Genomic DNA, 15,522 nt, shown 5'->3' with positions numbered 1-15,522 from the left:
GAATCCTGCCTGACCAATCTGGTGGCCTTCTATGATGGGGCTACGGAACTGATGGACAGGGCTAGAGCAGCTGATGTCATCTACCTGAATTTGTGCAAAGCGTTTGACACTGTCCCACATGACATCCTTGTCTCTAAATTGGAGAGACATCAGTTTGATAGGTGAACCACTCAGTGGATAAAGAACTGGCTGGATGGTCGCATGCATCTTAGCTGTGCATACATATTAGCATTTGTTCGAAGTCTGTTTCTCAGGCGTATCTCAGTATGCTCTGTGAACAGTCCTCCACCCTCATTCTCCCCAACCCACCTCATCTTCATACCCTCTCACCTGCTGTTCTTTCTCCGCTGCTGCATCCTTATTGCAGTCACTTGTTCATCTCTCTGCTGCTAGGTCCATAGCTTTATAACTGATGTTCACATCAGCTATGACAGGCTATTTACATCATTTTAGCTTGCTCTCCATCTCACTTCAGCTTTAAGGTGAATAAATATCATTTATCACTTCTTTGCTCACCCCTGCTGTGACTTTCCACTTCCCTGCATTGTTTGTCACCTGTTGTATGTTTTTCACTGTCTTTGTTGTTGTTGTTGTTCAATGTCAAATCAAATAATTTTATCAATAATTTGGATATTTTTTCCATATATGTTAGGGTAACGTTGGGTTAAAATTCTGTTGGAGAAAATGCATTTAAAATGCAGCTGTGTATCCCACAGATCACATGCCTTTCAGCTCTTAGCAAGAGCACTGGGCAAAGCAAGCTAACACACTGGCTCGATACACTGCAAATTTTCTTTCACACTTCCATCTTTTACAGAAGGAAAGGTTTTTCAGAGAAGCACAAAACCTTCTCCTCTTCCTAGCCTGTGCTCATCCTGCAAATGCAGAAGGTTGAAGTCCTGCCACTTTCTGCGCCACCAAAACAACCTGCCATGTGCAGGTAGATAAGCGGGAACATATGGATACAAATATATACAGATTTTTTTCTCTACACAACTCTTCCTTGAATTTCAGAATGAAAAAACTATTAACAGCAACATCCCACTGCATAAGCTGAAGAGGCTTGCTACCACCATTCCTCTCTGCCTGTGACAAGTAACAAGATATGTTTAGTTTCTAGAACTCTTTATTTATATGTGAAGTTACATGGACCTGTGTTTTAGGATGTGGGACTTAATCTCTCGTTCAGAGTTAGGCCATTCCTTACAAACCACTTGAAAATACTTATTTTAGGCAAATCTTAAGACCATAGGAAAAAAAATCTGCAATCCATCAGTCAGAAATCCTGAATTGCATTTTAACAGCATTATACTCACATCAGATCTTTCTGTAGTTATTGAAAGAATCAGGTTCATATAGCAGCCAAGATTTTCAAAGTTTTTTCAAAGTAGCTGTATCCTATTTGCATGATAGCAGAAAGTCTGCAACTCTTTAGGATCAGTTTAAACTATGAACAAGCACAGCCTGTAGGCTGACCTTTTCAGGCTTTATGTCACAAAACAGCTGTCTCAAAAGGAAATCACGAAGTTACTCAGGAATTTTTGAGCAGTTCCAGTTTCATTTTGATGTTTCATGCTGAATGTACTCTTGAGTTCAGACTCTGCATTACTGACAATGGGCATCCAAACAAGTTTATTCAAAGCATTCAGTAAAATTTGTATGCTCTGAATTCAGCTGTCAGAAGTCAATGGTTTGGATGACTGAACACTTGAAAGGGAGAGAAAAGCCCATAGGGCCAGAGTCAAGATTGATATATGATTTACAATTAAAATCACGTTTGCCTGATATCCTAAGACTTTCAGTAAAAGCAAAGGGGAAAACATGGCAGGAAATCTATGATTCTATGATCAGTGCTCTTTTTGTAAGGATGTGAAAGTGGGGAAATTGAATCTTCCTAAGGTGCTTCTTCCTGACTGATACTTATGCCTACTTCTTCTCTTGACTCCATCTTCACCCTTCACCTACCACCAGCCCTCAAAGGCCTTGTCTGCTTTGTGGCCTTCCACGCTAAGACAAATAGCCTATTTAGGGAAAAGTATTTATGCAAACCCGCTTTAAAATTAATGTCATTTTTTAAAGGTTTTGTTAATGGTGAAATAAAGAAAAAGGCAGGAAAATGTGTAAGCCATGCAGAGCCCATAGGTATTTTGAAGTAGGAGAAGCAGTAGGTAACCCACTACCAGAGACATTGTAAAAGATGGATGTCCCAGACAGTGATGGTGATTCCCAGTAAATGCCTTTGCAGAATACTAGTGTCCTACCAAAGGAGACTCTTCACCTGCATAAAGTCCTGAGGGAAGCCTTCTTTTGTAGATTGCTATGTTCTTCTCTTCTGATTAGCCGTTTTTTTGCCTGACCACATCCACACCTTCCTCACCTGTTTGTTGGGGAATCTGTGCCTCTCCTGCACCTAGGTGTTTACTTTCCCTGCATGTAGACTTCTGGAAAGAAGATGAAAAGTGTTCCTTGATCACATCCCACCTGAGAGAAAAGGTACCCCAAAGCTACTTCACAGTCACCATCACCATCTTCTAATCATTCTGAGTCAGCTCTGGTTATAGCAGGTTTTCTTCATATGCTCCTATTTTGGGACATGCAGGCAGAAAGCTCAGAGCAATTACTCAAGAGTCAGTGACCTGATTTGGGCATCTCATGTACCCTGACAGGTACCTGTCTGGGATAATCCCCTAGATGGCAGGACCAGAGAAATATGGAGAAGGAAACAGGGAACTGGGGAGAAGGTGCTGCAAAACCAGAAGTCCCACATCTGCAAAAGCAGCAATTCCACTGTTAACATCTCTGCAATTTTGCTGGTTAGCCCATGCTTGGGTGATGCATCATTAGTACATGTCAATCAAGAATACTGAAGTTACTTTTTTGGCCAAAAGGGAAAAGTATCCTGCATGCTGCTCCATGAAAAGCCCTGAAGGTCAATAGCAATGGTTCTGTATTTCTTATTATTATTCTTTAATGTAATTTTATTTAGTCATAGCATTCATGTCTACAAAATTAAATGCCACATCACAGAATAGGCCACCAGACTTGCTTACAGCTACAGTTTTCAAACAAATGAGTCCTGAACTCAAATACCAAGAAGCCAATTTACATTGTGCACATGAAACAGATTTTTCTGAGTACTTTCTGGCATCTGAAGTGCTTGGCCATTAAGAAGCAAAATGCACCCTGCTGAAGCAGTCTGTGCTAGTTTCCTGCTGGATTTCATTTTCCAGATATCCAGAAACACTGAAGTAATACATAAAAATCGTTAACTGACAGAAATATTCTTATTATAAATCTGGTGCTTAACTACATTTTTTTATACTAGGATAGAAAGGATTTCCTTTTACCTAGTTCTCATTATCTAAACATGTCATATTTTCAGTTAGATGTGTATTCCCCCTCTGTTGTAAGTGGAAAGTAATCATGCAAAACAACTGATGGCACTAGAGGAAGAGCATGTGAGCCTGTCTCCCTGTATTCATAAAAATGAAACACAGAGATTTAGCTTATTCTAAAAGACTAATTTGTAAAATTACTAAAATTAGATCAGACAAATTTTGGTTTGCATGTCAGAGAAATATAAAGTAGAGCTTTTGACATCATGTTATCCACCACACATCCTGCTTGCTTAATGAAGTAGCAAAATTTCAAGCTCTCTATCAACTACTCAGGAATCCAAGCACTGGCATTTTGGATGGTAAGGTTCAGATATAGAATTAAAAAATATATATATATTTGCATTGCTTTATTTCATTACCTTACTCAATTGATATACAGCACTGTCACAGAAACTTACCTTTTCTACTGCTGGGAAAATATAAATGTAACAGTTCCTGCTGCCCAGTGGAGCTTGTTGAAGACATCAGCTTTCATTCCATGGAACTAAGCAGGCACTAGTAACATTTACTTGCAAAGGCCGATAATAACTAAAAGGAGCAGACTTTTCACTTTTATTTTGATACGCAAATAGCTGTTGCAGTCTCAAAGAGGAAGTAGGAAATTAAGAGGTTGTCTGGAAGGGGAATTATACATATGATGATACAAAACTACATTTGTGTATTGCTGAGAGTCAGCGTGTTTTTTACAAATGGCCCTTATATTTCCAAAGCCATTCTTGCACTCCAGGAATAAATAAAAATCAGCTATCTCCTTCAGCGGCACCCAGGCTGTGGCCTCAAAAAGGATGTTGGGAAGTAGGGGTAAGGGAGAGGGAGGAGAGAGCAAAACAAAACAAACAAACCAAAAAACCCAGAAGATGCCCTATTCAAGAACTGAATACAAAATTCATTATTGTCATAGACATAAAGTGCTTTACCTTAGAGATATTTTTAACTAAAAGTGCATAAATTTGAGAAAGCAGAAACTCCAAGGACTTTTTACATTATAACAATTGCATTTTTTTCTGAGTTACAACAATATGAAAGTATATTGCCACAGAATAAAACAAAAAAAATTAATATCCCCCTTAATAGATAGGACACAGGACATCTGAGCCCTCAGACTTTCACCAGAGAGGAAAAGATCTTCTCCTACTTTCTTTAGGTCTTCTCAATTTGTATATCTGTAAAAGGAAGAATTATATGAAAAATAGCAAACTACATGCTATTGGATTTACAAATTACAATAGCAAATGAAATCACAGAACATTTCATGGTGTTGGGACTATTTCCTAGAGTTTGGAAGTACTAAAAATTTTTCTTTCATTGTCAAAATTAAAGATCTAAAATTAAATTATTTAAAAGGTCAAATAGAAAAAGTATATGACCATGATGATAGACAAAGTGCTAGTTCAAACACACTGTTGAGAAATGCTCTCTAGGAAATAGAGTGAAATTGCTGTGTCTCAGGTCCCCTGTTGTTTTAAAATCTTCTTTTCAAGTTTTTCAGATACATTTTGTACTCTGTCTATATGTTGGTACCCCTAGCAGCATATCCTTGGGCCCTTGGAGATCTATACCTGCAGAACCAGCAGGCTTACCTTTGTGTATGTTTAGTACAGTAAACCGTAGGAGGGAAAGATTGAGGACGTAATTAATGTAAGTGCTTTAGAAGTCAGCAAGAACATGAAAAAAAAAAGCTCAATAACTTCACCCTCAATAACTTCACCATACTGTAGTTCCATACCACAGTATGTTTAAGAGATTTCACAGGTTTGGTCATTTATTTCACTCATGCTTTGCTAAGACAGCATCTCATGGCTTGAGACTTGTGTAAGTGGCCATGATGGCTTAAGTTCTCCCTCCCTGTTGCTGTCAGCACTGCTTCAGTTGTGCTTGCACAACTGGTTCTGTAGCACAAGTGTGAGCTAGGGAAAAGACTAATTTGGATTGCTATGTATCTCCACATTACATTTTCCTTCACATAGCTTTTCTTTTTAAAATTAGTTATCTGATATAAGTCCCAGTATACAATGAGTTATGATAGTTGATTTTGTAAGAAAGAAAATGAGAGGCTGTAATTCTCTTGAAGGCTCTATCTGTTGAAACAAGGGACTACACAAACCAGCCATGAATCAAGGCTCTGATGACCACGGATGATTTATGCTGTGTGCAATTTACTACCATTTTCCCCTTTATTATTTATACTTACATTTCAGCTCTTTGCCTTCAAAAGAAGCATCTCTGTAGTCCTGTGTATCTGTGTCCTTTGACAGCTCTTTAAACAAAAGACATACGGATAACAGTCAACATAGCTTAAAGTTTTCATGTAGTAATAAATCTTAGTTAACAGCTGCTATCTCAGGCCATCCAGGAACTATGTGACTTAAATACAGATCAGGAAAAGAGACTAACACTAGATGTTGTGTCCATCTGGGGCAAGTATTCTTAAGAGAGGTTTTCTTAGGAAAACCCCCAACTGCCAGTATGAGCTAACTTTCACACAGTTGTTTAATTTGGTCTCCCAATAAAACCATAAAACAAATTTAAAAGAAACAAACAAAACAAACAAACAACCCCCCAAAAATAACCAACTAAACAACACCGTCCAAAATAACTCAACAAAATAACCCCAAACAACCAGGCAAGATCCATCATTAGAGAAGCCTGAATGGTTTTATTCTCTTCTCTCCCCTTGTAAATTTTAACTCTCTGCACCCTTTCCTCTATTTCTTACTGCCATGGTGGTACTGGCCATTCACTGAGCTTTGCTTTTAGCAGCTAGCATCAGTACCTCAAAACGAGGAAAAGTTAACTGTTAAGGAAGCTAAAGCTTCTTCCTGTGTTTCAACACAACCAAATGCTCTGTCCCCAGTGTTGTGACAAACACCCCCAAACATATACCATGATACATAGTGTGAAAAAGTAGGATGATGCCACTGTGGCTCAAACTGCAGCATAGAATCTGCACACCACGATGTGCTGCCATCCCACAGTACACATTCCAGGTCACATCTCCTATCCTATCACAGACTTCCCAAAGCACAGCACACCACTGTGTCCTTTTCTTGTACGTATCAGAACTGCATCTACTCCTGGAACAAGTATGCTTTAATCTCACATTTTCCTTTCAAGAGGTTAACACAGTGATGAAAAGCCATTCTTCAACTGTAGCTTACAGTTGAATTTATAGTTACAAATTGAAAGTAGAAAACAAAGTGAAAGTTGAATGTAAATTGCATTTGGTACACCATTTACACAGTCAATTCTCAAGCAATTATTTCCACAAGAATCACAGTCAGTTGGGTTTATGCCATATGAACATACCTGCTGTTGCTGAATTAGCCACAGGTGTTCTGTGGTCCCTATTTACTCTGGCTGAAATAAAATAAGAATTATCAGAATGAAAACAAAATACTTATTTTCAATCTAATGGGGGTTTAACCACACTGGTGAGAAGGGTACAGTTAGCTTAGTGTGATCACTGGTTCTCAAAAGACTCCATTTTCTCAAAGACTAACATATTCTTCAGTGCCCCCAGCTTACCAGTTTCCTTTCCAATTTCTCCTCCTTGTTCCTAAGTCAGAACTCCATTGATACACTAGCATCACTGGAAAATATTTGTTCAAATGGTTTTCCACGGTATCTATTCACCCAGAATTTGAATGGATCAGGCAACAGGGAACAAGAATGGGATAACCTTCTTAGTGCTTTCTGAGTGAGGAAAAAGCCTGTTTTTCAGAGATGTTCTGTTCTTAAAAAGTCACTTGTCCAGTCATATAGGACAATCTGGGTTTTAAAATAAAAACCTAGTGCTACTACTTTAGCTTCTGAATCAACTAGTCATTTGACATGTGCAGATATGTAACATAATAATGATAATCATATACATCATGACCTGTATATACATACTCATGTATGTATACACACCAACAATAAATATTACTCAAGCAATGCAGGAAACTTCTGACCCTCACTGAAATCCCCAGTGGGAATCTTCTGAGAAGTCAACAATTTTGCTGCCCTTTCTTCCACTTTCATGTTCTGCTCCTATTCCTGTCATGATCTTAGGACTAGTATATTCTTATACATGCAGGGTTATCTACAGGCCTTCTGCAGCCTGCTAATATCACCTACAAGCCTGTTAAGCTTATGAGCACTTTGCCCAGGACACATTTCCATAGCACCAAGACAGGAGATGAGTTTGAACAAACAAAATCAAAGAAAACAAAAAAAAAGAAACCACCACAAAAAAATCACTCTAGTGCTCTGCTCCATCAAAAGGAGTGTGACAAACAGGTTGAAGGAGGTGATTCTCCCCACTCTACTCTGCTCTCATGAGACCCCACCTGCAGTGCTGTGTGCAGTTCTGGGTCCCTAGCACAAGAGGGATGTGGACCTGCCCAAGTGAGGCCAGAGGAGGCCATGAAGATGATCAGAGGGCCTGAAAACATTCCTCACTATTAGGGCCTTGAGACACTGGCACAGGCTGCCCAGAGAAGTTGAGGATGCCTCATTCCCAGAAGTGCTCAAGGCCAGGTTGGACGGGACTTGGAGCAGCCTGGTGTAGTGGAAGGTGTCCCTGCCTATGGCAGGGGGTTGGAACTAGATGATCTCTAAGGTCCGTTCCAACCCAAAGCATTCTATGATTGTGTGAAATTTCCATTTCCAGCATGTGCATAAGCTATGCTTTGATATTTGAATAGGCTAGACACTAATCTTGTTATTCTACATCATTACTCACAACAAAAATTAATAGAGGTGCATGGATAAGTGGTTTGTGAGGAGGTGACAACCTTGTCCACTTTGCTAATTTGTAGTATTTAACAAAGTAAGATAAAGAAATAATGGTAAAAAAGAAATAGTGGTAAAAAAAAAAAAGTCTAGTGTTTTCAGGATGAAGATCTAAGGAAGACTTGTATTATGTCATCCCATCTTTGCAAACATGAAGTGGCAGAACAGATTTATAGTATCTTAGGTACACTAAATGAATAATTTGAATACCTTTTCTTATGCAGAGCATAAACAGAAACAGTGATCCAGAGAAGGCAGTCACAATGAGAAATGCTCCAACAAACCGTCTGCTCTCAGGCCACAGAACAGCATCTGCTGAATCTTTGAGAAAAACAAGTGAGGGAAGATATTACATACTTCCATAAACTTATCCCTTTTCCTTTTATTTTCATCATATTATTTTTCCTATAAGCAGTTTGGACATGATAACAACACTTTAGATTGTGTCTAAGGTGAGATGTAATGGTACCCTTGATCATTTTTCATCCCAATCAAGATAAAAACAGTTAGAACATACTAATATTAACATTTGTTTCCTGCATTCCATGTGATAGTGCCTTTGATTCCCATTAAGAATCCTGTATGTCACTAAGGTACAAAATGTTATATCCAGCTTCATTTCCTGTCACTACTGCAGGAAGAAGCTGACTGAGAAAGAAAACAGTCTCTTTCATGTGGTAAAGCTCTTAACGCAAAGGGTAAGTGGTCTTCTTGAACCCCAGAGGCATTTCTTCTTAAAACCAAACTTGCCTGCTCACTGCTTATTGAAAGGGTGACTTGGCTTTCTCACTCTCAGCTGCTACTTTCCACCCCTTCCCAGTCCCAGAAAGTGTGCCAGCAGAGGCATCTTCAAAACTGCATGTGAACAGGGTCAGGGAAATGAACTGACCAAGTTATAGTCTGATAAAAAGAAACACTGCTTTTCAGTTGGATCAGGTTTCCCCTCTGGTTGAAGGCTTGTGCAAGGGTATCAGGGTAGAGTGAAGAAATTAAGAGTAACCAAAAACAAAAGCAGTAGGGGTGGTGCTCAGTTAAAAAGTCTAGTGAGAAATTGTATTGGTCATCTCCACTCATGCATCTTCCTTCAATCCAGACTTTGTGAGAGAAAAAAAAAAGAAAGAAAAATCTATGTACAGTTTGTGAAATGTAAGTATGCTCAAAACAAAGGTTGTGGTGGCAGGAAAAGACCTATTGTTCAAATTAATTTGAGTTACCAGCAAAACAGAACGTTCTTGGAAGGGGTGTTTAATTTATATGGGAGGGTTTCAAGGCTCTAAGCTATATGCTTTTCAAATAATAGATCTTTTTTAACACTCAGACTCAATTTTCACATAACTGTAGATCATGCAAAATTCTTCTCCCTGAACTCTTTCCACACATGCATGATTAACATGTTAATACAGTGTAAGTGTACATTAGTAGCAAAACTTAATAACATAGGTATTTCTTTTTAGCCTTTGAAAATTAGGTAGGACAGAGAAATTAATCATGGCTGATTCAACTGAGACAAAATGATATGAAGTGTATTACCACAAATGAAATCTAGAAATGTTACCTGTTATGTGTAAAACAGCAGATGTATTTTCTTTCAGCTCTTTATTCCAAAATATACAGTAAAAAGTCTCATCAATTCTACTTTTGATTGTAAGGGTGCTTGTCACGCGATACAGCTGGTCACTTCCAGTTTCATAACTCGTGTTTGCCTTATCAGTCAAATCTTCATATTCTCTGTTTCGCCATATCACTTCAGCTTGTGGGTGTCCTTCTGACTGACATGTCAACTTCCATTTGCTGTCTCCTATGCTCATCACTCTTTGGGTTATAGTCCTATAGGGAGCTAAACAAATGGAAGACAATGATTACTAGTAGGGAGTAGTCTCCTACTACTACAGCATGTGTTAGCAAGACATCTTTTCACCTTTCTGTATCCTTAGCCCCTGGGTCAAGTTTCTGTACATCAGCTTGGATTTTGTAAATAATACTCAACAGGAAAAATAAATATCACTACCATGTGGCTTTATAGTAACTGGAGGTACAGGATGTATTACTATTTTAACACTGTTTAGAAAATTGTATCATGTTTCTGGTCTTTGTTCTGTATAAACGGTTTTGCAACATCATTCCTCATATGTCATTACGGAAAACAAAGGACAGAACATGGATTCACCCCAGACAGAACCACAAGTTATACTGAATATTCAACCTAGATAAAACTACAAAGTTATACGGCTGCACAAAGGCTATGAGGTGGCTCCTATCTTTAAATGCTGACCCAGACTTGTCTTACTTCAGGGATTCTTCTGAAATATTTTAACCGTATCAGTAGCATTGAACCTCCTGCAGCCACACACTCACCCTTTACTTTCAGATTGATTGTCTTGTAGTCAGCTCCCCCATATCCAATAACGCACTGATAAAACCCTGCATCTCTGAGCTTCACATCAGTGATCTGAAGGAGAGACTGTCCCAGTTTCAGATTCTCTTTCAACAATCTTATTCTTCCCTTAAAGTCACTGTGCTGACTTCTGAAGTCTTCCTCTCCTTTGAGAAGTACGTAAACCTGCTTCTTTAACTCATCTTTCTTTTCCCATCTAACACTTAAATCTCTAAACTTTAACTTCCCATTCACTGGAAATGTGCATTCCATGGTCACATTGTTGCCATGTTCCACAATGTAGAGTGACTGGGGAGCTTCAACTGTGAATAAAGCTGAAAAACAAAATTTGGAAGAAAACATATTTTTTCAATTATAGGCCTAATCTTCAAAGTCATGTCTTTCTATACACATCAGACATTTTAAGGACCAAGAGTATCTGCGCTGTTCAGAAAAGTTAAACATTTTTGGATGTACTTGCCCAAGATTGGTACAAAATAGGCTATTTATACCTGCAGACACCTGCTTTGCACATAAAGCACTGAGATACTGTACTTGTAAGTAGGCGTCTGTGCCTGCACAGCCCCTCAGCTGCTGTTTTCAGGACACTGTAACAGCCAGTTGCTAGTGCCTCAGATGGGAAAGTTCTGGTCATATAAAAGTCAACAGTTTTAACACACAGTGTTAAAGACCACATGACAATTCTGAGATTTGAGAGTGCCAATAAAACCTTTGTGTAATGCAAATTGTACCTTGCCAGAAACAGTGTCTATTTGAAGCACCAATGGGGATTTCAACCTGGCCCTGTACCAAGGCACACGTATTAAGCACACATACTTAGGTTTAATGTAAAAGCATGCTAAGACCTTCTTATTTTAAACATTAAGAAAAGAAAAAAAAACACAAATGCTGGTGCCTGAAGGAAACTGATGAATTAAAATTTCTGTGCTTATACATGGAAAGGAAACACACTGAAAGAGTTCTGCTTCTTATGACTCAACCTCTTACCATTTAGGAAATGCCAGTAGAATAAAACTATATACAAAAGCAAAAGCTTTTCCATGATGTAGGTAGAACCTAAAATGATAAAATAATAAACAAATATAAATATCTGCTCGTTTTGTAACTTGCACTACAAAATACACTTTTCAGTCATTCCACACAAGAAGCTGCACAGAAGGCACTGAATTCCAGCTGAAAACATGACAAAATTGCACCTTTAACTACAGCAGATTATCAGGCAGAAAGTTTCCTGTGTGGGTACATGCAGGAAGAACAACTAATTTTACACGCTTGGTTGTGGCAAAATACATGCTTTATCACTATCTGTCAGTAAATAAGTACTCACAAATGCCCAATTATTCCCCCAGACTAGCAGGGAGTATTGCTCCTGCCAGGAGGAGAACAGAGGAGTTTTCTGTACACATTCAATGGAAGAAGTAGAACTTAATTCTTCCCCATCTGTTTGCCTCACTTTAGCATGTCAATATGTTTCACTACTCCTGGTCTCCTAGTACTTGTCACAGAGCTCATGAAGTCATGTGTTGTGAACATAATTAATGTGGTAATGAATTCCTTACTGAGTACTTACACAATAGTGCCTTTATAAAATAGTGACAAAGTCAGCCTAGTAACAAAATCTGTTTTCTTGAATTCCTGCTGCTTTACCTCTGAATATGTAAATCTTTCGGTTTTCTGTCAGAAGTTTTTCCCCTCTTTACTGACACATTATTTTATACTCCTACATAACACTTTAACATTGTAAGACACTGACTAATGTCAATTCATACAATTAACCCTCACACACCCACTTCAATTGCTAAGTATGTATTTAAAGTCAGAGCAATACTAGTATCAAACACTGCCATCATTTTCCAATTTACTGTTAAGAAAAATTCAAACTTGCTGTAATGGAGGTACAGGCTCTTTCCATGACAGGCTCCTGTAGAAACTTTATCTACATGAAGTCCTCATTTTGGGTACCCAAATGTCATGGGTTCAGCAGTAGCTCATGCTCTGCCAGGGAGGAGGGAGAGATAGGGCGCCTGGTCTGGGCTAGTCGGGGAGGTATTCCATACCACAGCACGTCCTGCTCAGGGAGGGGACTGGAAGCTGGCCGGAAGGGAAGGGGTTAACACTCCGGGCTGGGCTTGGAGAGGGAACTGTAAGCTGGCCGGGAGGGGAAGGGTGAGCTCTCCCGGGCTGTGCTCGTGGAGGCAGGTGGTATCGTATTCTCCCTCCCTGTTTATTTCCTCTAACATTGATTTGTTATTGGTAGCAGTAGTGATTTGTGTTATACCTTAATTGTTGGACTGATTTTACCTCAATCTGTGGGAGTTGTATTCCTCCGGCTCTCCTTCCCATCCCTCTGGGAGTGGGAAGGTGGGGGGGGGGGGGGGAGGGGAAACAAAGGAGTGTGCAGATTTAGTTTAAACCACAACACCAAACAACAACAACAATAAGGAAACATTGCCTTCAACTGTTTTCTAGTCATATTTTCAGAAATTAAGCAACTGTAATAATAGTCATACTTCCTAACCGATAAAATTCTATCTGCACTGTGACTCTTACCATTTTTTGTAAAACATTTTGTCTTCTCTGATTGTCAACTTCAAGATAATAATAAGGTAACAATATGGTCCTGAATCATAAGACACATGTACCTTTATACTGTTGTGGCTTAAGGGAATTGGGCTCCGCATAAGAATTTGATTCAAGCTACTTTTAACCTCAGATTGCTGCTGCCTGATCCCAGTAGGTTTGCAGAAGGCAATACAAAATGCTAAGAAAGGGAGTAAATCTAATACAGTTTTTATGCAGTCATGAGCAATTAAAAAAGGGTGCTCTGCTAACAGGGACAGAAAAAATGCAAATAAGATCCTCACAGTGAAAGATTTGTTTCATTGATAAATAAATCACAGGCTTCTTAATGTGGTTAGGTATCAAATTCACTCCTTAGTCACAAAAACATTTTTAAAAGCACTAGCCAGCTGCTGCCTAATCCTATGAGTACCTGAGGGTTTCCAGAGATACGTACACATGAGAGTGTCCCCATCATGATACCAGTCTGTGTAAGAAGCAGTCCACAGCACCAACCAAGCACCAAAGTAAAACTTGTCAAACAAAGCAGAAGCATACTTATCGCACAAATGTGCTCTTCTCATGCTTACTCTAGAGGCAAGCCTGAGGACAAGCAATCCACTGAGACTAATGGGTGTAGATGCATACTTCCCTGTGCTCCCCACAAAAGAAAGACCAGAGCTGTAGCATGCTCAGGACCAAAATACTAATTTTTTTAAGTAGAGGCTGTAGCTGAGAGACTGCTCAGAACAAACAGCATATGCACTACAGTCACAGGAAGATACCCACAACTATGCATGCAACCCCTACACCTTTTTTTGTCAGGAATCTGAATGTCGTTATGAACTCCAAGAGAGGTTCTGATTAGCTCCAGGAAGACACATGACAACAAGTAAGTTTTAAAAATTCTAAGACCCATGCTTGTGTCCTGCAATTGCTGAACTTTAATTTGTATGCTTTCTCACACTGAGGAGAAAAACACACCTTATTACACACAAAGAAGCATGGCTATTACTTACAAAATTTCTCAAGACTGAAAAAGTCAGCTGCTGTACTCAATTTTTCACTTTCAGAGAGAAAACCAGTAGGTCCAGGTCAAATCCAGATGCGCATGAAGAAACCCGCTGCAATAACCATTACAGAGCCTTCTGTTTCACCCTTAGCAGGATTCCTTGGCTGGATTGGTTGAAGCAGGTCAAGACACAGATGTCAATCAAAGACATTTTTCAAAGCTGCAATCTTCTCATCATTTTTTATACAGAACCTACCTCAATGTCCCTTCTCTTCTGCCAGCTTCTGACATCTATGGCAAACACAGTTCTATAAAAGCAAAAACATATTCACTGGGAGACAACGTTTTTCAGTATTGCTGCTGTATGTTTACCTCACAATAAAATGAAGAAGGCAGGAAAAACAGAACTAATTGCCCCAAAACTTCTTGTGAGAGAACTTAAATGTTGATATAACTCCACCCACTTCTTTAGGACACTTCTCCATTACTGGAAAATTCCCCACTACGGAAAATTCTTTATTGCTAACAGTGGTTTCTGTTTCTGCAGAGACAGAAATGTTGGGAAAAACAGTACATAAAATGTCACAGGCGTTTTAAGAAATGTGTCATCTGATCAAAGACATATACAAGACTGAGCAACAGTCCCTGGAACACCAGCAGCAAGAAGTCACCCACCTACACAAACTCAGGGTCCCTGCAGTATTAGTCTCAGCCAGTGACAAACAGGTGCTAACAGTGACTAAAAATATCTACATAATTGACTCGCATCTGCAAAGGTCATAAGTGGGAACAATGGCAAGAGTATTACCCACCCTTCTACAGTAAGAATGACATTATCTCCCCAAGATTTTAGCACAAGGAATGCCCCTTGCACTGCTGCTGCATAGTGCAAGAGGAGTTGTTAAGCCTATGCATTAGCTTAGCAAAAAATAAAGAGCACTTTCTTCTTCTTGATTCCAGAAGCCATTCCAGAATACAGAAAAAAAACACTAATATTAGAAGCCAAAGGATATACTTACATTAACTTGAGGACTGCACTGGCATAACATAGTCAACAGCACAAAATACAACTTTAAACATATGTTTCATTGTAAGTCCACCTGTATACATTGTCTTTGCATGTCTCAAAAAAGGGTTGACATTCTCAGAAAAGCTGAAATACTGTGAAATGATCACTTAAAAGTGTTCAGGAAGTAATTTCTTCTTTGTACTTGGCAGGCCATTCACAGTACCTGTCATGGAAGCAAAAACATGTAATGCACACAATTGGTAAGATTTAACCTTTTTGCTCAGTATGTGGAGTAATATGGCAACAGTGGTGTATGAAGTTGCTGAATGTAGCATTTCGGTTTTAATAATCTGAAACTATCTTAGCACGTTGAGGA

General features: G+C 39.0%; 1 protein-coding gene across 1 annotated transcript; it reads right to left on the bottom strand.

Moving 5' to 3' along the window:
- Positions 1-2,955: 2,955 nt before the first annotated feature.
- On the bottom strand, positions 2,956-15,186 carry CD274 (CD274 molecule). The gene is given in 10 exon segments (XM_034072716.1): positions 2,956-4,561; positions 5,590-5,655; positions 6,705-6,755; positions 8,382-8,492; positions 9,727-10,008; positions 10,527-10,880; positions 11,554-11,622; positions 14,145-14,201; positions 14,204-14,249; positions 15,157-15,186. Coding segments are annotated over 10 exon segments (1,089 nt in total). The 3' UTR covers positions 2,956-4,538.
- Positions 15,187-15,522: the final 336 nt, after the last annotated feature.

This window comes from Melopsittacus undulatus, chromosome Z, assembly GCF_012275295.1.
Source record: "Melopsittacus undulatus isolate bMelUnd1 chromosome Z, bMelUnd1.mat.Z, whole genome shotgun sequence".
Taxonomy (NCBI): domain Eukaryota; kingdom Metazoa; phylum Chordata; class Aves; order Psittaciformes; family Psittaculidae; genus Melopsittacus; species Melopsittacus undulatus.
Note: the sequence above shows the minus strand (reverse complement) of the source record. Positions and strands in the feature narration are given on the sequence as shown.